This window comes from Rhinopithecus bieti, unplaced genomic scaffold (assembly GCF_001698545.2).
Source record: "Rhinopithecus bieti isolate Rb0 unplaced genomic scaffold, ASM169854v2 scaffold_35322, whole genome shotgun sequence".
NCBI classification, from domain to species: Eukaryota; Metazoa; Chordata; class Mammalia; order Primates; family Cercopithecidae; genus Rhinopithecus; species Rhinopithecus bieti.
In genome coordinates, this window is record NW_016815256.1 from 940,265 (window position 1) to 957,239 (window position 16,975).

Sequence of the window (16,975 nt, forward strand, 5' to 3'; positions counted from 1 at the left end):
AGCCTATACAATTAATTTCCTCTTCTTGAAAGGAACTCTGCTAGAATATATATTTTTCAAAAACAAATTTTAAAATATGAAGAAAGCATGGTAAAAATACAAATATTTGACCAAATAATGAGGCTTTGCTAAATGTATTACTTGCAAAAATACATGATGCTAGTTATTTGCCTGTGAGAATTCTATCATCAGATAGTTCTTACGATGTTAAAAGTATAAAATATGTTTTAAGAGGAAGGATATTAATTCCACCTCCTCCCACAATCAGCTACATTTACAACTCACTGAAAAAAAAAATTTTTTAAAGCTGTAATTCACCACAGAAGCTTTGAAAACTATATCCATATAAAAAAGACATATTCACAACCAGTTAATAACCCACCAGTTTGACTTCCGGCACAATAATGCTAGCTCCCTTGACAAAGCCACATCGAACACACAGATGATGCACCCCAAATGTGTGTTTACATCAAGCACAGGGCACAGAGCCATCCTCTCCAGAAGCAAAAGCATCATACACAGCAGCTTCTCGGTGCGGCGTGGCAGGCCTCCCGAGCTCCGCTGGCACGACCATGTCCACACAGGGCCTGATTCACACACTAGGACACACACCCTGTATGGCCTGCCAGCCTGTCCGCACTGTTCTGTCTCCTCTGACAGCCTCCGTCCAGGAAGACTCTAGACTATCTGGGCATTTTCAAACACTGCCGCATCAAACTGATACAACTTTCCACAAAGGAAGCAAATTATAGAGCTGAGACCAAACCAGTTTTATCCTCCTCCCTTTCCCCACCCCCGGCATATTTTGAATCAAACAAACTCTTCCTTCTAATGTCCGCTTTCCGGACAGTTTCCATCCCACAGTCAGGCGGCCATGAATTCGTTTGGAGGCAACGCTTTCCAGGGAGGCTGAGTCCATCCCCCGATGGTGTGGCTGGTCCAGCCGGGGCATAGCACAGAGCTCCTACCCGGGACTCTCTGACACCTAGTGTGGGAGCCAGGCACACTGCACAGACAGACACATGGCTGAGGTATGCACCCTCCTAGCCAACCAAAAGGCAAGCAGAGGCGCACAGGATGCAAGCACGAGAAGAGCACCTTGTCCTCGAGCGCCCCGGTTTCCACCTCCACCTACCTGGACATGGAAGTGTCGACTGACAGTGAGGATGGGTAGGGTTGCCTGAATCCACCCGTGATGGGATATACAGGCTGACCTTGCCTGAGGTCACAGAAGAAAGGAACCCATCAATGACAAAACATGAGTTACCAACCAGTAGTAAGAGTTGGATGAGGGGAGAAGAGGGAGATATTCAAACAGAATCTTGTGAAAGTATTACAGACCCCGGCATTGTTTCAGATATGTAACCGTTCCCCTTCCTCACCCTCCACCCAATCAAAGCGTCATTTGCCTTGAAAGAAATCTCCCACCCTCAACTTTGAAACAAACCGTCCACGAATTATGTCTCTTTTATCTCATCCCCTCTCCCAATCCCATTAATGCTTTGAACAAACTAAGCACTTAAATGTTTACTGAATATAACAGAACCCTGAGAACAGTGAAATATTCCCTTCAGAGAAGGAGCTGAGTGACTTCTTTATCTGAATATTTGAGAATTTCAGGCAAGGGAAGAAAGAAAATAAAATTGTATATTTATATAAAATAAACAGTTTAAAACACTGTACCTTTTCCCCCATATACACGTTAAAGTAAAGAAATAAGACTAATTCACTGGAATTATTTTCTCTCCACCCTGAGAAGTCCATTTTTCCCTGTGTTCTTTCTACATCTCTCATTTTTCATTTACATAGACTTTATTTCCAGCTGCCAGTGGTACGATTCAGCACAGGACTATTGCCCCTAAGTCGCTAAGTTCAGACAGAATAATTGATCTAGGTTTGAAAGTGTATGCATACTCAATTAAATTCAAGCAGTTACTAAGAGATGTAATGCTAGGAGGGGAGAGGGAGAGAGAGAGAGAGAGAGAGAGAGAGAGAGAGAGAGAGAGAGAGAAGGAGAGAAAGCTGGACTGTCCATGGCAGGATGACCCTTCCTAGCTGAAGAAGGCTAATGCAAGGATGTCCAGGTAGGGAGATGGGGGACAATGACATGGGGGCTGTGATATAGAGAGTCCAGTGGAAAAAAGAGAGAAACTATTGCTAGAGTTGAGCATTATTTCTATGGAGTGAGAATTGGGGAGGGAAGAGTGGAGAGAGTATGGGAGTGGGAGGAGGAAACGTTGTGGGCTAATCATAAAATAATAAAAATAGGCTATACTATGTTATTCTTCCTTCCCAAAATATATTTCCTTCACCTTCATAATTGAAAAGATTTTGGAGGCAGCAGTAAGCATATTTTTAGAAATAAACAACAAAATAAAGAGCATTAGCATTTATATTCAGAAAAAAAGAAGGCCCCCAAATCAGTTTTTTACTACTCTGAACTCAAATTGGACGCTTACTTCATTAACATCCCAAAAATGCTCTTATATTGTTGAATTTCTCTCTAGTTATTTTGTCATTTACCTTACTTGCCCACTTACAAGCAAAAGTAGATATTAAATGTGTCTAAATTCATTTCTGAAAAATATAAGTTGTTCATAAAAAAACCCAGAAAAGAAAAACCACACTGAGTACTAACTTTGTACAGGCATAGCAAATGCCCAAAGCCACAAATGGAATCCATAAAACTATAAGCTTCAAAGCAAATGCTACAGTCATTTTCTACCCATATTAGCAATCAGATCAATCCATTTCAAAGTCTGTATGTTTTTTAATCTTTTAAATTGAAATGAAAAATGAATAAAGTTAGCACCTTGCTTGTTGATGTGAAATTTTCTCAACTCCACAAGTGTTACCATTCATAAATCTAATTTCCATGAACGCAAAGTGGAGGAACATGTGTTCAAATGCCTGGCTGAGGGGTACAGCAAGGTTCTTACCAGCCAAGAGGTGGGGTGATCTGTCCAACACCACCCGGAGACAGGGGATAAAAAGTAGGGATATCAGGAGCTGGAGGATGTCTGGACATGCCTGTTAAACAGAACAGAGAGGTATTATTTGCACATTCACAGGATATTTAACCAGAAACGCAACTACATGTTTTATACCATTCAAACTTAAGGTTCAGAACGAAACAATATTTATTCAACCAGAGCCAAAGAACAGGAGTCAATTTGTTAGCGTTTCTCAAGATTTCAATATCTGGGAAAACTGGGCCTTCAGACAGTATTATCCTAAGGAACTCAAAAGGAGTAAAGATGCTGCTAGTAATACAAGCATCAAAATAGACTTTTAAATTATTTATTTTGCCCTCAATATTTCACATTATTTAAGAAAATGGTAGACAATTGTTTTGTATAGAATGAGAATGATTTTTTTTGTAGAATGGAAAATGACAGCCCTTCATAAGTAGATGGCTTGCCATGGTGTTCAAGGATTAGGTAAATTGCCATTTTTGTATTTTCATTGGTTCCCTTATGGACACACCGATTTGGGAAATATGACACCTCAGAGGATCAAAGATTAATTAGGAATCATCTTCAGCCCCATAATGGTCACACTTGATATGATTCATTTGGTCTCTGTCTAAGCTCTTCAATGAGTTGAGTCCTCTGGGCTGCAAGGTCAAGCTGTTCTGGATTAGCTGAATTCCACAGAAAATGAGAGTGCCACCAAATTGGTTCTTGAGCTCACACTCCCTGGAGTACACTGCCCTGAAAATGTGAAAACCACCTAAAGATCATATGTAATTCCAGTCCCAAGTGACATCCCCTTATACCTTACCCTACATACAGAAGAAAAAAATGACAAGACAAACGCATACAATGTAAAATATAAAAACTTAGATTCAATGTTTTTGGGGGAAAGTGATTCGGAACAGAAAAGAGCCACAGATGTGTCTTCACGTAGCTAATGATGGCTTTAAAAGACCCACTTCCATATACAAGCACAAATTCCAAGGTTTAACACCCAGATTGTATGTGTACTGTGTACACGTATATATTAGTGACTGTAAATATTACATACTGGCTAATCTGTGGAATTAGACGAGTACGTGGAAGATGTTTCTTAAATATTCTGCTTTTTACTATTTAAAGTGCCTAGGAATTTCATTTGTATCTTAAAGATATTGAAAGCCTTCAAATTGGGAATGACAAGAAGTGCTGTCTTGAAAGTTGGTGTTAATTCAACTTTGAAGTTAGAATGAACTATTTCTCAATTCTTACAGAAAGTAGGTGGGAAGGAAAAAAGTTCTTTAATCTCTCAAGAGAGGGCTTACCTTAAATCATCTCATGTTTTGCTGTTTTTTAAATAATGGTCTCAAATCTCCTTTATTTAAAAAAATTGTTTTTGTTAGAAATACTGACTCTTTTGGTTACAGCGGAACATAAATTTTTTACCCTAGGATTTTTGGGGGGTGGGAGAGTTTGCAGTGGTGATTCTTGACATACCAGAATCACTGAGGTGGTTTTTCAACTTGCTGTCCCCTTAACTCTGAGATCCAGATACCACCCCAGATCTCAGGATCTGTAAGGGGATTGCTCAGTCGCGGGGGAAACAAAATCAAAGCAATACGACTTGACCAACCCTGAAAAACAGAAACTTAAGTGAAAATTTCAATGTTCTGTACTTGAAAATCGTAGCGGTCACAGACTACCTGAATTATTCACTTTATTTTATTTTATTTTTGAGACAGTCTCGCTCTGTCACCCAGGCTGGAGTACAGTGGCACAATTTCAGCTCACCACAACCTTCACCTCCCAGGTTCAAGCGATACTCCTGCCTCAGTCTCCCGAGTAGCCGGTACTACAGGTGTGTGCCACCACGCCTGACTAATTTTTATATTTTTAGTAGAGATGGGGCTTCGCCATGTTGGCCAGGCTGATCTTGAACTCCTGACCTCAGGTGATCTGCCCGCCTCGTCCTCCCAAAGCGCGGGGATTACAGGCATGAACCACTGTGCCCGGCCCTGAATTATCTACTTTAATTCCTCTATTTCACAGGCGCGGAAATTGAGGTCTAGAGAGGCTAAGTGACTGTTAAGGAATCTGTTTTCTGTCCTGAGCTTTTGTCACTGGGACATAGAGCGGTAACTTGCTTGCAGTCATATGTCTTCAAGCTTAAACTCTTACTCTCCATGCTACTCCATGTTCTAAACATGCTTAGAATACAGCAGTAGTGATACTGTTCAGAAGTGATTCAACAGAACAAAAAATGCCAACTAGTTGGGTTTCACTCTTCTGCTAGAAGGAAGAAGGAAGGAACTAGAGGGCAGGTCCTATGCTAGGCGTTTGACTGTTATCTATAGAAATTCTACTCTTCTTTCAAATGTTCTTCTCATAGGCAATTTTCTCTAACTTACAGCTCTGAGAAATCTTTTCCTTTGAATCTACAAGTTTTTTATTTGTACTTTTAATGTGGTACTTGGGATGCTCTTCATTTTGTTTTATTAGTCTGTGAAAATGATTTCCTGCATGAGCTTATATACTGCTTGGAGAAAAAGATCACATTTTACCAATTTATGTATCAAACCATGGTTTTCTGCAGAGGAGCCTCTCAGTTAACATTTCTGACCAACTGAACAAACAAACAAGTGAAGTCAGAAGTGTTAAAACAGACCCATTCCATATGCTGGGTCAATATCCTCAATCATTTGGCATGTACATGCAAATACATGATGTGGCTTACGTCATGTGAGCAGAAAGTGGATCTGGATTTTCTAAATAGGTCACCGTCCTTTAAAAATCCTATTTCCAAAGAGTCTCAGAAGTGTGTGTCTCTCCACCAACAACTATGCCACTGAAGACACATTTCACATCATTTTTTTAAAGTTTATTATTTATTTATTTAATTTTTTTAGAGCTGAGGGGGTCTTACTCTGTTGCCCAGGCTGGCCTCAAACTCCTGGCCTCAAGCGATCCTTGTTTCAGCCTCCTGAATAGCCGGGATTACAGGCATGAACCACATTGTGCCCAGCACATTTCACATCATTTATTCAATTAGTATTTATTGAACACTTACTATGTGCTGGAGGATATACTCAGCATAGCCTTTAAGATTTTTAAACTTTTATAGGTAACTTCTATAGACATAGGTGAAATAATACTGAAGTCAGACTATATGGATATACTGCTCACTAGCTATGTATTTTTGAGGAAGTTATTTAACTGCTACTGTTTTATAAAATCAGAATAGGACTGTTGTGAAGAATAAATGCATTAATATATGTACTACGGAAAAGTGCCTGGTGCAAAAGTATAAGTATTTGTTGTCATTTGTAAGGATAAAATGGGTAACACACAGATAAAAACAGACATATAAACCTAGGATTTCCTAAAAGTGCTTTACTTTTGATATTTTTACCAGACTCATAATGAGAAAATTAGCATTAACGTACTTTCCCTTACACACACACACACACACACACACACACACACACACACACACACACACGTGAAAACTAATGTGTTCCCTAATAGGAAATTAACCTGGAGTTGTTTTTCCACCAGTGAGAAGGAGTTCTGCTGGCAAACACTTTATATTTACGCGATAGTTCTACCTAGGGTTAAAATGTGAATATGACACTCTTTGGTTGCTTTTTTCTGGCTAAGGCGGAGGGGTTGGGGAAAGATACAGCTAACTAGTAGTCTATTACGATCTTTGAAACCAGCAGCTCTGGCCTCAGTACCATCATGCACTAACCAGCTGAGCTCACGATATATCCCAAAAGGCAGGAGAGAAAAAGAATTAAAAGCAAGAGATATAGAAAGCTTATTTTCTTCGCAACAAAAGTACCCAACTGGAATGATACAAACTCAGTATCATGAAAGTGAGTGCTTTTTTCAAAGTGGAGTTTATATATCTCCAGAAGTACATGATGATAAGGAACACAAAGCCCGGGATAAAACAGGATCTTTATATTAAAACAAGCATAAATAGTGCACGGACCAGAATACAAAAATCACACCAATCTTTAGAACAAAATAAAGACCGAAGAAACTGCAAACAGACAACTTCTGGTGATGACCATTAGTCCCTTCTCTGTAGTTTTGGAGAGTTTGTTTAAAAAAAGTTTGAGAAGCAATGATATAACTTACAATTACTCAAAACAAGGTAGGGTGGCAGTAAGAGATGGAAACAGAAGAGAAACTATAACTGTAATTGAGAGCCAGTTATAAACTGAACTATTTAAAAAATTGAACTGTCCTATTATTCTTGAAAGAAAACTACTGAACTATGATTGATTTATTATTCTTTTAAAAGTTAATGTTTCAAAGAGTTTCAAACAGGACCTAGGACAGGGTAAGCACTATTTAATTGTTAAATAAATAATTAACAACTAAGTAGGTTCCCAGACATGCACACCCTGCTCGGACGCTGGTCTGAGACCCACATGTTTCAGTGGCCTACCTCCTGTCTCCCCTTGGGTATCTCAGAGACACTTCAAATTCACCATGACCACAACCAAGACGGGTCCTCCCTCTCAAACTCAGTCTGCTTCCTGAGACCCCTATCTTAATTCCCTTTCTCACTTTACAGCCATAGACCTGACTCTTTGACATTCCTAATTTTTGGAGGCTCTTGATTAAAGGAAGCAGGGTGGAGGAAGGACTGAGGATAAAAAATAAAACAGAGGCAAACCTGGAAATGTATGCATAAGTGATTCTCACCTTTTCAAAGTACTCAGACTACTCAAGTCTAGTGCACTAGTAACTAAGTCCTCAAATAAGCATTCTGTTTTAACAATGAAGGGAAATGAAAGCGTTAAGTATTTAATCTAGAAGTGTTCACCAGTAGTGGAAAGAACACCCAGCCTCTATGCCACTCTTTTTCACACAGTCATTAAATTTTATTATCCACTGTAAATCCCAGAAAGGGATGGACAAAAGGGTAAAATGTAGGCAGAGACAACTTTTACCCCTTTACATTCTCTGCCTTCACATTTTTTTAAATCTTTTATTTTGAACTTTCAAAGACCCTGTTGAAGTCCAAGTGTGCATGTGCATGCAAAGAGAAACGAGCTACCCTGAGAGCAAATCCACCCTTGAGGTTTGCCCTGAGTGTTGGGACCAGAAGGCTTGGTGGACCAGAGCTCTCCATCCTATTCCCAACTCGTACCTGCACACATCAGGCAGAAACAGGATGTTTTAATTTTGCAGACCTCTTGTACTATATATTTTTTCTAAAAACAAAGTAGAAGCAAATATTAATACAGAGGCATAAAATAAGATTCATGATTCTTGGACTTTAAATAGAGGTTTTATACATCAATGATTATTTAGAATATGTAACCTAGTGCTGGTAAATAACGAAAGATGAAACACCATAGGGATATAATGGAATAACCAAAAAAGATTCAAAAGAATAACATCTGAAATAAAAATCTCCTACTTTCCCCATTCCTATTTTAAAATTACCAACATCAACATGTTGTACATGCTGAAATAAATGAATATTGTAGAGTACTGAATTTTTAGTATATTTGCATAATCTATTGGTTTACATAGTGAATGAAAGATTTTCAGAGCTGTCACCTGTGGCCCTGCTATGCTTTTCTTCTGCTTTTTAATAATGAATACATGTAACAAATTCTTGTGTGTTTCTAAAGAATTGCTATCAAATGAATTACTCTTGTCTTGTAAAAACGTATTCTGATCCACCCAGTGACATGGAGCACCGGCGTCTGGAGGGTCACTCAGGCTGATGAGACTTGGCTCTTCATTTAGCAAAAAAGGCTGGGAAAGACAGGGACTCTCACCTTGTTTGGAGTTGACATCTGATGGGATGTGTGACGGGTGTGATCCTGGAGAAAAGTGCTCGTCACTGTAAGTGATGAGGGGGGTGAGAGGATGGACCGCATGGGATGGCTGCACCACGGGCACTTTATTTGACTGCAAAGTAACCACAAGGTCAACAGTTAATATGGATGCTCAGCTCCAGTCTTTTCTCCCAAAGGAAAAAAATCACACGCAGCAGTAACCAGTCATCGACATAACCCAAGAATCACCTTCAGACCTGGACAAGTGGAATTGTCTCTTTTAGAATTTTTCTCAATTTTTCCATGGTAAATACTTCTCAAATATATGACTATGTCACCGATATTCATGAGTTATCGGTTATTTCACCAGTGCCTCTTCAGAGATTTAGGTTGATCACTACTCTTCCATATGGCATGAATTTCGGTACACATCTATTTACCCTCTCTTTTAGATTATTTTCTCAGGTTAAGTCAATAAAGAGCGAATTAGAGCAAAATTTACGAATGTTTTACAACATTTGTATTCATTACATATGTCTGGCACAAAAAGTAAAAAACTGTTCAATGAGCAAATAAATGAATAAATATTGCCAATTTGAAGGACAAAATTTTAAACCCAGTAAATATAAATTTCCTATACTGATATCCCCTCAGCTTATAGAATTCATAATTCTATCGTTGTACATCTTTAAGAACCATGTTACACCATTCTTCCAAGTTTTATAGCTTTGTCAATCAAACACGACTAGCCATTATGCTTTGGCCCTCCTCAGTTCATCTTCTGCTTCTCTAGTTTCCATAAATATTAATTGATAAAAAGGAATTTCCAATCTTGAGTTGAACTGCGTAACATGAAATACTGCCTTTTTTTTTTTTTTTTTTTTGAGATGGAGTTTCACTGTGTCTCCCAGGCTGGAGTGCAGTGGCGCAATCTCAGCTCACTGCAACCTCTGCCTTCCGGGTTCAAGTGATTCTCCTGCCTCACCCTCCGAAGTAGCTGGGACTACAGGCATCCGCCACCACACTCAGCTAATTTCTTTTTGTATTTTTAGTAGAGACAGGGTTTCACTATGTTGGCCAGGCTGGTTTTGAACTCCTGACTTCGTGATCCATCCACTTTGGCCTCCCAAAGTGCTGGGATTACAGGCATAAGCCACCATGTCCAACTGAAATACTTCTTTAATAATATTTTTAATTGTTAAAATTGTATATTTTAACACATTTTATATGTCTTATACTTGTTTACAAACATTTTATTATTTAATTTGGAAGTCAACAGTCACACTTTTTAATTCAAGTTATCTAATTGGACTTCATCAATTTGAAATCTGTGTTCACTTTGGTTATAAAGTTAAGGTTGTTCCTCCCCAACCCAAAAGTGCTTACTAAGTGATTAAAAAGTATAAAGAAGGCTTAAGTAGGTTTAACCTAACTAGTAAAATCATTTATTTGTTATTTATTTTTATTGATATGGCATAGCTATAGAAATTCTGTGGTATATGTAACATTCTGATATCCGTATAAAAAGTAGAATGATCAAATTTGGATAACTGGGATATCCATCACCTCAAACATTGTATTTTCTTTGTGCTGTGAACATTAAAATTCTTCCCTTCTAGCTATTAATAATCTATTGTTAGCTACAATTTCTCTACTGTACATACTACAACTTATTTCTTCTATCTAACTGTATTTTTATAACCATTAACAACTTCTCTAGGGGGATCATTTTAAAGAGACTCAATAACCCCTTCACCAAATAAAAAGGGACTCAAAGCAATTATATACCTGTTAAAGGTGTTTGTTTCTGATTTTAAACTAATCTAATAATTAAAGCAGTTGCAGGAAAATCTCTACTTGAAAACACTATAGTAACGGGTAACATGAATTTAAGAGAAACTGAGCAGATCATTATGCGCAATTCACTAGTTCAGACATGTCTTCATCATAATTAGTTTGAATTAGTAAGATCTTACTATATTATTGACTAAAATGCATGTGAAATCAGTTTTCTCCTGAAGCAAATATTCACATTTTTTAAAAATTTGAGGAAGTGCCTAAAACTGCACAATGTGAACTGCTTAAATGTAAGTCCATATCTGAATGGTTAAGAGGCCCCACAAAACACTTGTGTATGGTGGCTCTACCCATGATGTACACTAATTTTGAACTTAATATTTTTTACAAATTAGGCATAAAATATATGTGGCTCCAATGGGAAGGACTCCCCTCAGGAAAATTAGAAATAATTACCCTAGTAATTCTCCTTATACCCTATCATTACAACCTCCATCCAAAAAAAACTTTCGGGGGGGAAAAAAAAAGCAAAGGAAAAAAAATCACACTTTTTTTGGAAAATGATACAATTTCCATACTAGATTTTCCCTATTTTATAATTATCAGCTCTTTGTTAATGGCAAAACTTGCATAGCTCGTATAGCTCTTGGCATACATTAAATAGAGCGCCATTATCAAAGCCACACGATTTTTCTCTACACACCTCAGCACAAACATCTATGCATATAAATGTGTAAAAGGTTAAACAAATCTTTTAATGCTTTTCAAGTGTTAATGATGCAGTTTTCCAAATAACAGAATAAGCTTCTTAAATACATGGAATTTAGAATGCTAGAAGTGGGGGTGTGTAGACGTGGGGATAGGAGGAGGTTATTATAAACTCTTTTTAAAATGGAAACACAAATCTCAACACCCAAATGTTAAAATGAATAGATTTCAAATATACTTTAGAATAATAGCTTTTAGTTTCATTTTGAAATTCTCATAAATAAGCATAACTGCCCAACAATCTACAAAGGTATTTTCTTAGGGTACTTATAAAGAGTAAACACTGCTGAAATCTTCTGGATATATTCTTTTTTCCAGAGCACCACCTTAAGGAACTTGCATTAGCAGGCAGCATCTTCTTAATGTCTGACCTATCCCTCCAGTCATATAGCTCAGAATCTGGTGCCATGAATTTTTGCTAAATTATGCTATCCTTGCTCTCCTCTTAATTTTACGGTTTTCAACACAGATTTGCTTTCCTGTGGGAAGGAGATAAGAAGCTGAGGATTTTAATTTAAGCCTGGCCTTGTCTTATATTTTGCAAGATGGATAGCGAAAGCAGTACTAGTAGGTGTGTTAAAGCCAACAAGGATTATGTCCATTTTTGTGGCCAAATAATAAAAGTAATATGAAATTTCAATAGCATGTGTGAGCAGAATTCCAAGGGTTATGGTTTGCTTCCCACCAACCATCTCCACTACATATATAAACAGAACAAAGTGGATTCCAACTTACACTGCAGATATGTGGCACATTGTCATTACGGTCAAGAGTCCTCAGCCCACAAATCTGCGGGTTTCCTCTGATTTCAGGAGTTACTGCCCCTTGACACTACATGCACACACAAAGTAAGAACCCTGGCACTGCTTCTTTGGTTAAGTTTTGAGACAGCCAGTATAACCATTCTTAATTCCATTCATTTAATCTCCTAATAAAATGTGGTATGTATTTTCCTGTGGGGAGTAGGTAAGGGGAAGAATAATCAACCAACTATCTAAGTGTTTGTAGACAAATTAAGTGGCTACATTATATGCAGAGTTATACATGCCTGTGTGCATTTGTATTTATTAAGCACCTAAAATGTTCCAAGCACTATTCTAGCACCAATGACCAACACACAGATAAGGTCTCTAACTCACACAGTTTACTGTCTGGGGCTCTGGAAGTGGGATCAAGCAGCAGAGAGGGTGGGTATTGGAAACAACGAATATGTAAAAGAAAAAAAAAAGACAAGCAAAATCCGAAAAGGCAGCATCAAGTATTATGAAGAAAATGAACCTGGTGATAGGAGAAAGTATGTATCTAAGTATATGCCTTTGTATTATGTTTAAGCTCTAAGAAACCTAAAGTACATTTAGTAGCTTATTTTAGCTCCATATTTTAATTTTACAGACTGGAAGCTGAGAAACAGAGGTCATCAGGGAATGGGTGGGTCAAGTCACGACTACTGTACAAAATAGTACAGCCCTGCTCACTACACAACTCCAATAACACAAGGACACTTTGAGTACAACTGGAATGAATCCCCTGGGCTGCCCAATACAGTGGAATCAAGCAGCAGAGAAATTCGATCCTTTCGGCTCTCACTCTGTGCTGGGTACTGTATACATAGTAAGTACCTCACTTAATAGAACCCAAGTCTCCGGATTCCTACTCAGGTGCTTTCTCTACTACACTTCTTGCTGTAAGGGAGGGAAGGAGGGAGAAAGGATAAAAATCACCTTGTTTTTTCATTCACAGATACAATCAGGTAAGTCTTAGCTTCCAGCTGAGAATCACCAGGTAGTCCTAATGTGTGCTCTGTTTCATTATTCCAGGGTAACAGGATGCATAGGTACTCCAGCTTTACAAGATACCTGGCAGCCCTAAGTCACCCCAAATTCTCCACTTCTGCTCAGAGGTTCAGTGACTTGTTTAAGCTCACAAGGCAGTAAGAGGCCAAAATCCTTTGGTTTCTGATTCCAACTGCACATTCTTTAATCTCAGGCAGGTGATTGGTGGGTGAGCCAAGGAAAAGATGAAAACAGTAGATACTTAAAAAAAAGAAAAAGAAAAAGAAAGAAAGAAAACGGAGAAAATATCAAGGATGGCTGTTCAGGGAGAAGCTTGAAACCCTTTCTTAAATTTGCAAATCACCATCAGGCCAACCTACCCACATAATACATAGTAATTATAGCAATTAATACTTATCAACTGCTTACTGTGTGCTAAGCACTTTATCCTCACAACAGCTTTGAGGCAGGTACTATTATTACCCCCTTTTAAAGATGAGGAAACAGGCACAGAGAAGAAAATATTCTTGAAGGGTATGTGCCCTAGCAAACAGCCAAGCCAGGATTCAAATGCAGAAGTCTGGCTGTAGAGGTCAAGCTCATTACCCGTACATCACGTGGCCTTCCTGAAAGCCAAGTTCATAAAATCTTGGACACTGAGGTGACCATCTGGGCCACACCTGACAGCATGTGACATCTATGAAATGGCTGTGTGGTCTCTGTCCCAGGCACAGGAATCACTTCAGACAAAGAAGCACCTCAGCAGAAGTGGTTAGAGCTATGGAGACTCAACTGCAGCCTTTCTCTCCAGGACTGGAAAACATTCCAAGGAAGCTTGGTTGGCTGCCACCCAGGCTGGTCCCTGCAGGTAAGGACCTCTTTGGCATCACAGCCAATAAAACCCACACCTCCTGTGGACACGAAGTGGGTGCCACTTAGGGATCCTGAGAGCCACCCCCAAAGCAGCATTCCCAGAAATGACCCACTCACCGCTGGCAGGAATTGAAGGTGTCATGAAAGCTGTTAGCCTCAGAGGATGTGGTTCTGGGAAGAACAAAAAGGTGGTTCAACTCCCTACTGGCTAAGGCCTGGGGCCTCCTGGTAAGAGGAGTAACTGGGGGAGAAACCTGCTGGCCGGGTAGCTAGTCCTCATTTTCCACATCTGCAGGTTCTAACTAAACTAAACCCAAAGTGCAGGATCTGGCTGTGCATAAAGGTCTTGAGTTTCAACTGGCTGTGCATTTAATTAATAATCCTCTGGTAATAACTGAATCCAGGGGAATTTTAACACTTCAGGAATTTTCATCTGGCCTTGATTGTCATAAGGTGGCCTTTTTGCTTTTCATAAACACTTCAGAAGTCTGGTACTCGTGAGATAAAGCCATGTAACTTCATGTTGCGCCTTTCCCTCCTTTTCTGAGAATCTGAGCTTCTCAAGCCTTCTCAGAAAGAGAGGCAGATTTACTCCAAAAGGATACATTGATTCTCGCATCTAGACCTCAGAAATAAGGTACTGGAAATATTTCCTAAGATCCACCAAAGCCAAACATTTGCTTTAGGTCTGATGTGGCTTTCAAATCTAAGACCCCCTACTGGTGGTGATGCAGCTGCATTTTTCAGATAAGAATGAGGCTCCAGGCTCTTAAGATTCAAATCGTCCATGAGCCCAACTCTGGAGGGAAAGGGATGGTCTAGAGACCTGCACCATCACCAGACAACTGAAATGTTTTCTTAAGAGGGGAAGGAACATATCACAGGGAAAGGAATTAACACATGGGTTGCACAGTTAGTAAGTATCAGTCATTACAGTAGTGCTTTTATATACTCTGGCACTCATCCATGTAAGCAGGTATTATTACCCCATACTTATAGATGAGAAGGCTGAGTCTTTTTGAACACAGAGCTAAGTAATAATTAGTGGAGAGAGGATTTGTGCCGGCATTTGTTTGATATCGAAGTCCCCGTTCTTCCTGCCCCATACTGTTTGGTGCTCAGCTCCTCTCTCCATCTCTGTTCCAAACTACTCCCCAACCAAGTGAATGTGGCTAGCTGTGGGCTCAACTGTAATGAAGCATCTAGACAGGAACAGTGGACCAATGGGACAAGACTGATGTCCCCAGAGTCAATGAGACTACAAACAGAATGCTGGAAGGGCTCCCTTTTAAAAAACATGGAAAACCCATATTCTCCACGTTCTCTGTAAGGTGATGAATTCCAAACACTACGTCATTTAATCCTAAAGCCACTCCTAAGTTAGGTGTTAAGATTTCTGTTTTACTGAGAAGGAAACAGGGCTCTGAGAATAATTCATTCTGGGAGCCAAAAGGAGACCCACTGTTTTCAGTAACTGGAGCCTGTAAATAGAGGGAGTGGGGTTAAGGTTAGAGGCTGAGAAAAGATCAGGGTAAAGGGAAAATGACATCTAATTATGTAAAGTTGCAACATCCTATTATTTGATTGATTTCACAACACCCTCACCACACCCCTAATCATCTAAGTACTCCATTAATTTTTCATGTTGAAGAAAATACTTTGAAAATTAAGAGAAGGACCTGGAGTCATTCAAGATAAATGAGCCAAAAAACAAACTAAAACTACAATTTGCAATTCACTTACTTGTGCTATTTAGTGGTAAAATAATACAAGTAAGGCATTACAGTGGTTAATTCAGAGGTCAAATAAAGGGATGGGGCATAAGTAAAAGAAAGGACCACCAGATTCTCACCAGATTCTAAGGAGGCAAGAGGAAGACAAGGAGAAGGAGAAACAGGATGAGGAGGAGGAGGAAGAGGAAGAGGAGGAGCAGGAGGAGGAGGAGGAGGAGGAGCAGCAGCAGCAGCTGCCTGCCTGGACCACTAGCCGTAGTGGTGCAGGGATTCTATGGGGTATGGAAAACTTTGCAGTGGAAGGACATGGGCAGAGCAAGAGTCCAATGGTTCATCTTTTCTGGATCACAGACATGAAAAATAAGATGAAAGTTGTGTATAAATGTTTTTATACACAAATACAATCACATATCAATGGGTTGGGGCAGAGGAGTTACAGTATCCACAGGGGAGGATAGGGAAAGAAGTGGCCCATGATCCCTAGATTTAAAGCTGCTGCCTTACCACAGCAAATGGACAAATGGGATGGAGAGCAAAGGAAATAGTCAACAATGTGAAGAGACAACCCACAGCATGGGCAAAATTTCTGCAAACTACCCATCTGACAAGGGATTAATAACTAGAATACATAAAGAGCTCAAACAACTCAACAGGAAAAAGTGAAATAATCCCATTGTAAAATGGGCAAATGGTCTGAATAGACATTTCTCAAAAGAAGACACATGAATGGCAAACAGGTATATGAAAAGGTGCTCAACATCAATAATCATCAGAGAAATGCAAATCAAAACTACCATGTGACAGCATCTCACTCCAGTTAAAATGGTTTTTATCCAAAAGACAGGTAAAACTAATGGTGTCATGGGTGTAAAGAAAAGGGAACCCTTGTACACTGCTGGTGGAAATGTAAATTAATATGATGACTATGGAGAACAGTGTGGAGTTGCCTCAAAAAACTAAAAATAGTACCACCTTATTATCCAGCAATCCCACTGCCAGGTATACTCAAAAGAAAGGAAATCAGTATATCAAAGAACTATCTGCATTCCCATATTTGCTGAGCACTATTCACAATAGCTAAGATTTGGAATCAACCTTAGTGTCCATTAATGGATGAATGGATAGAGAAAATGTGGTATATACCCAATGAAATATTATTCAGCCACAAAACAGAATGACATCTTTGCATATGCGACAACATGGATGGAACTGGATGACATTATGTTATGTGAAATAAGCCAGGCACAGAAAAACAAATATCACATGTTCTCACT

At 39.1% G+C, this 16,975-nt stretch overlaps 1 protein-coding gene across 2 annotated transcripts in view; it reads right to left on the reverse strand.

The window, feature by feature from the left end:
• The window catches only part of LEF1 (lymphoid enhancer binding factor 1), a 126,420-nt gene that overhangs the window by 34,965 nt on the left and 74,480 nt on the right, over window positions 1-16,975 (reverse strand). Inside the window, exons 4-6 of one of the 2 annotated variants that reach the window (XM_017853073.1) lie at window positions 8,759-8,891; window positions 2,940-3,030; window positions 1,136-1,219 (exon numbers count right to left, since the gene is read on the reverse strand). In XM_017853073.1, coding sequence (XP_017708562.1) covers window positions 1,136-1,219; window positions 2,940-3,030; window positions 8,759-8,891 — 308 coding nt within the window. The remainder of the gene's footprint in view (window positions 1-1,135; window positions 1,220-2,939; window positions 3,031-8,758; window positions 8,892-16,975) is intronic. The other variant, XM_017853074.1, reaches the window with a different exon arrangement.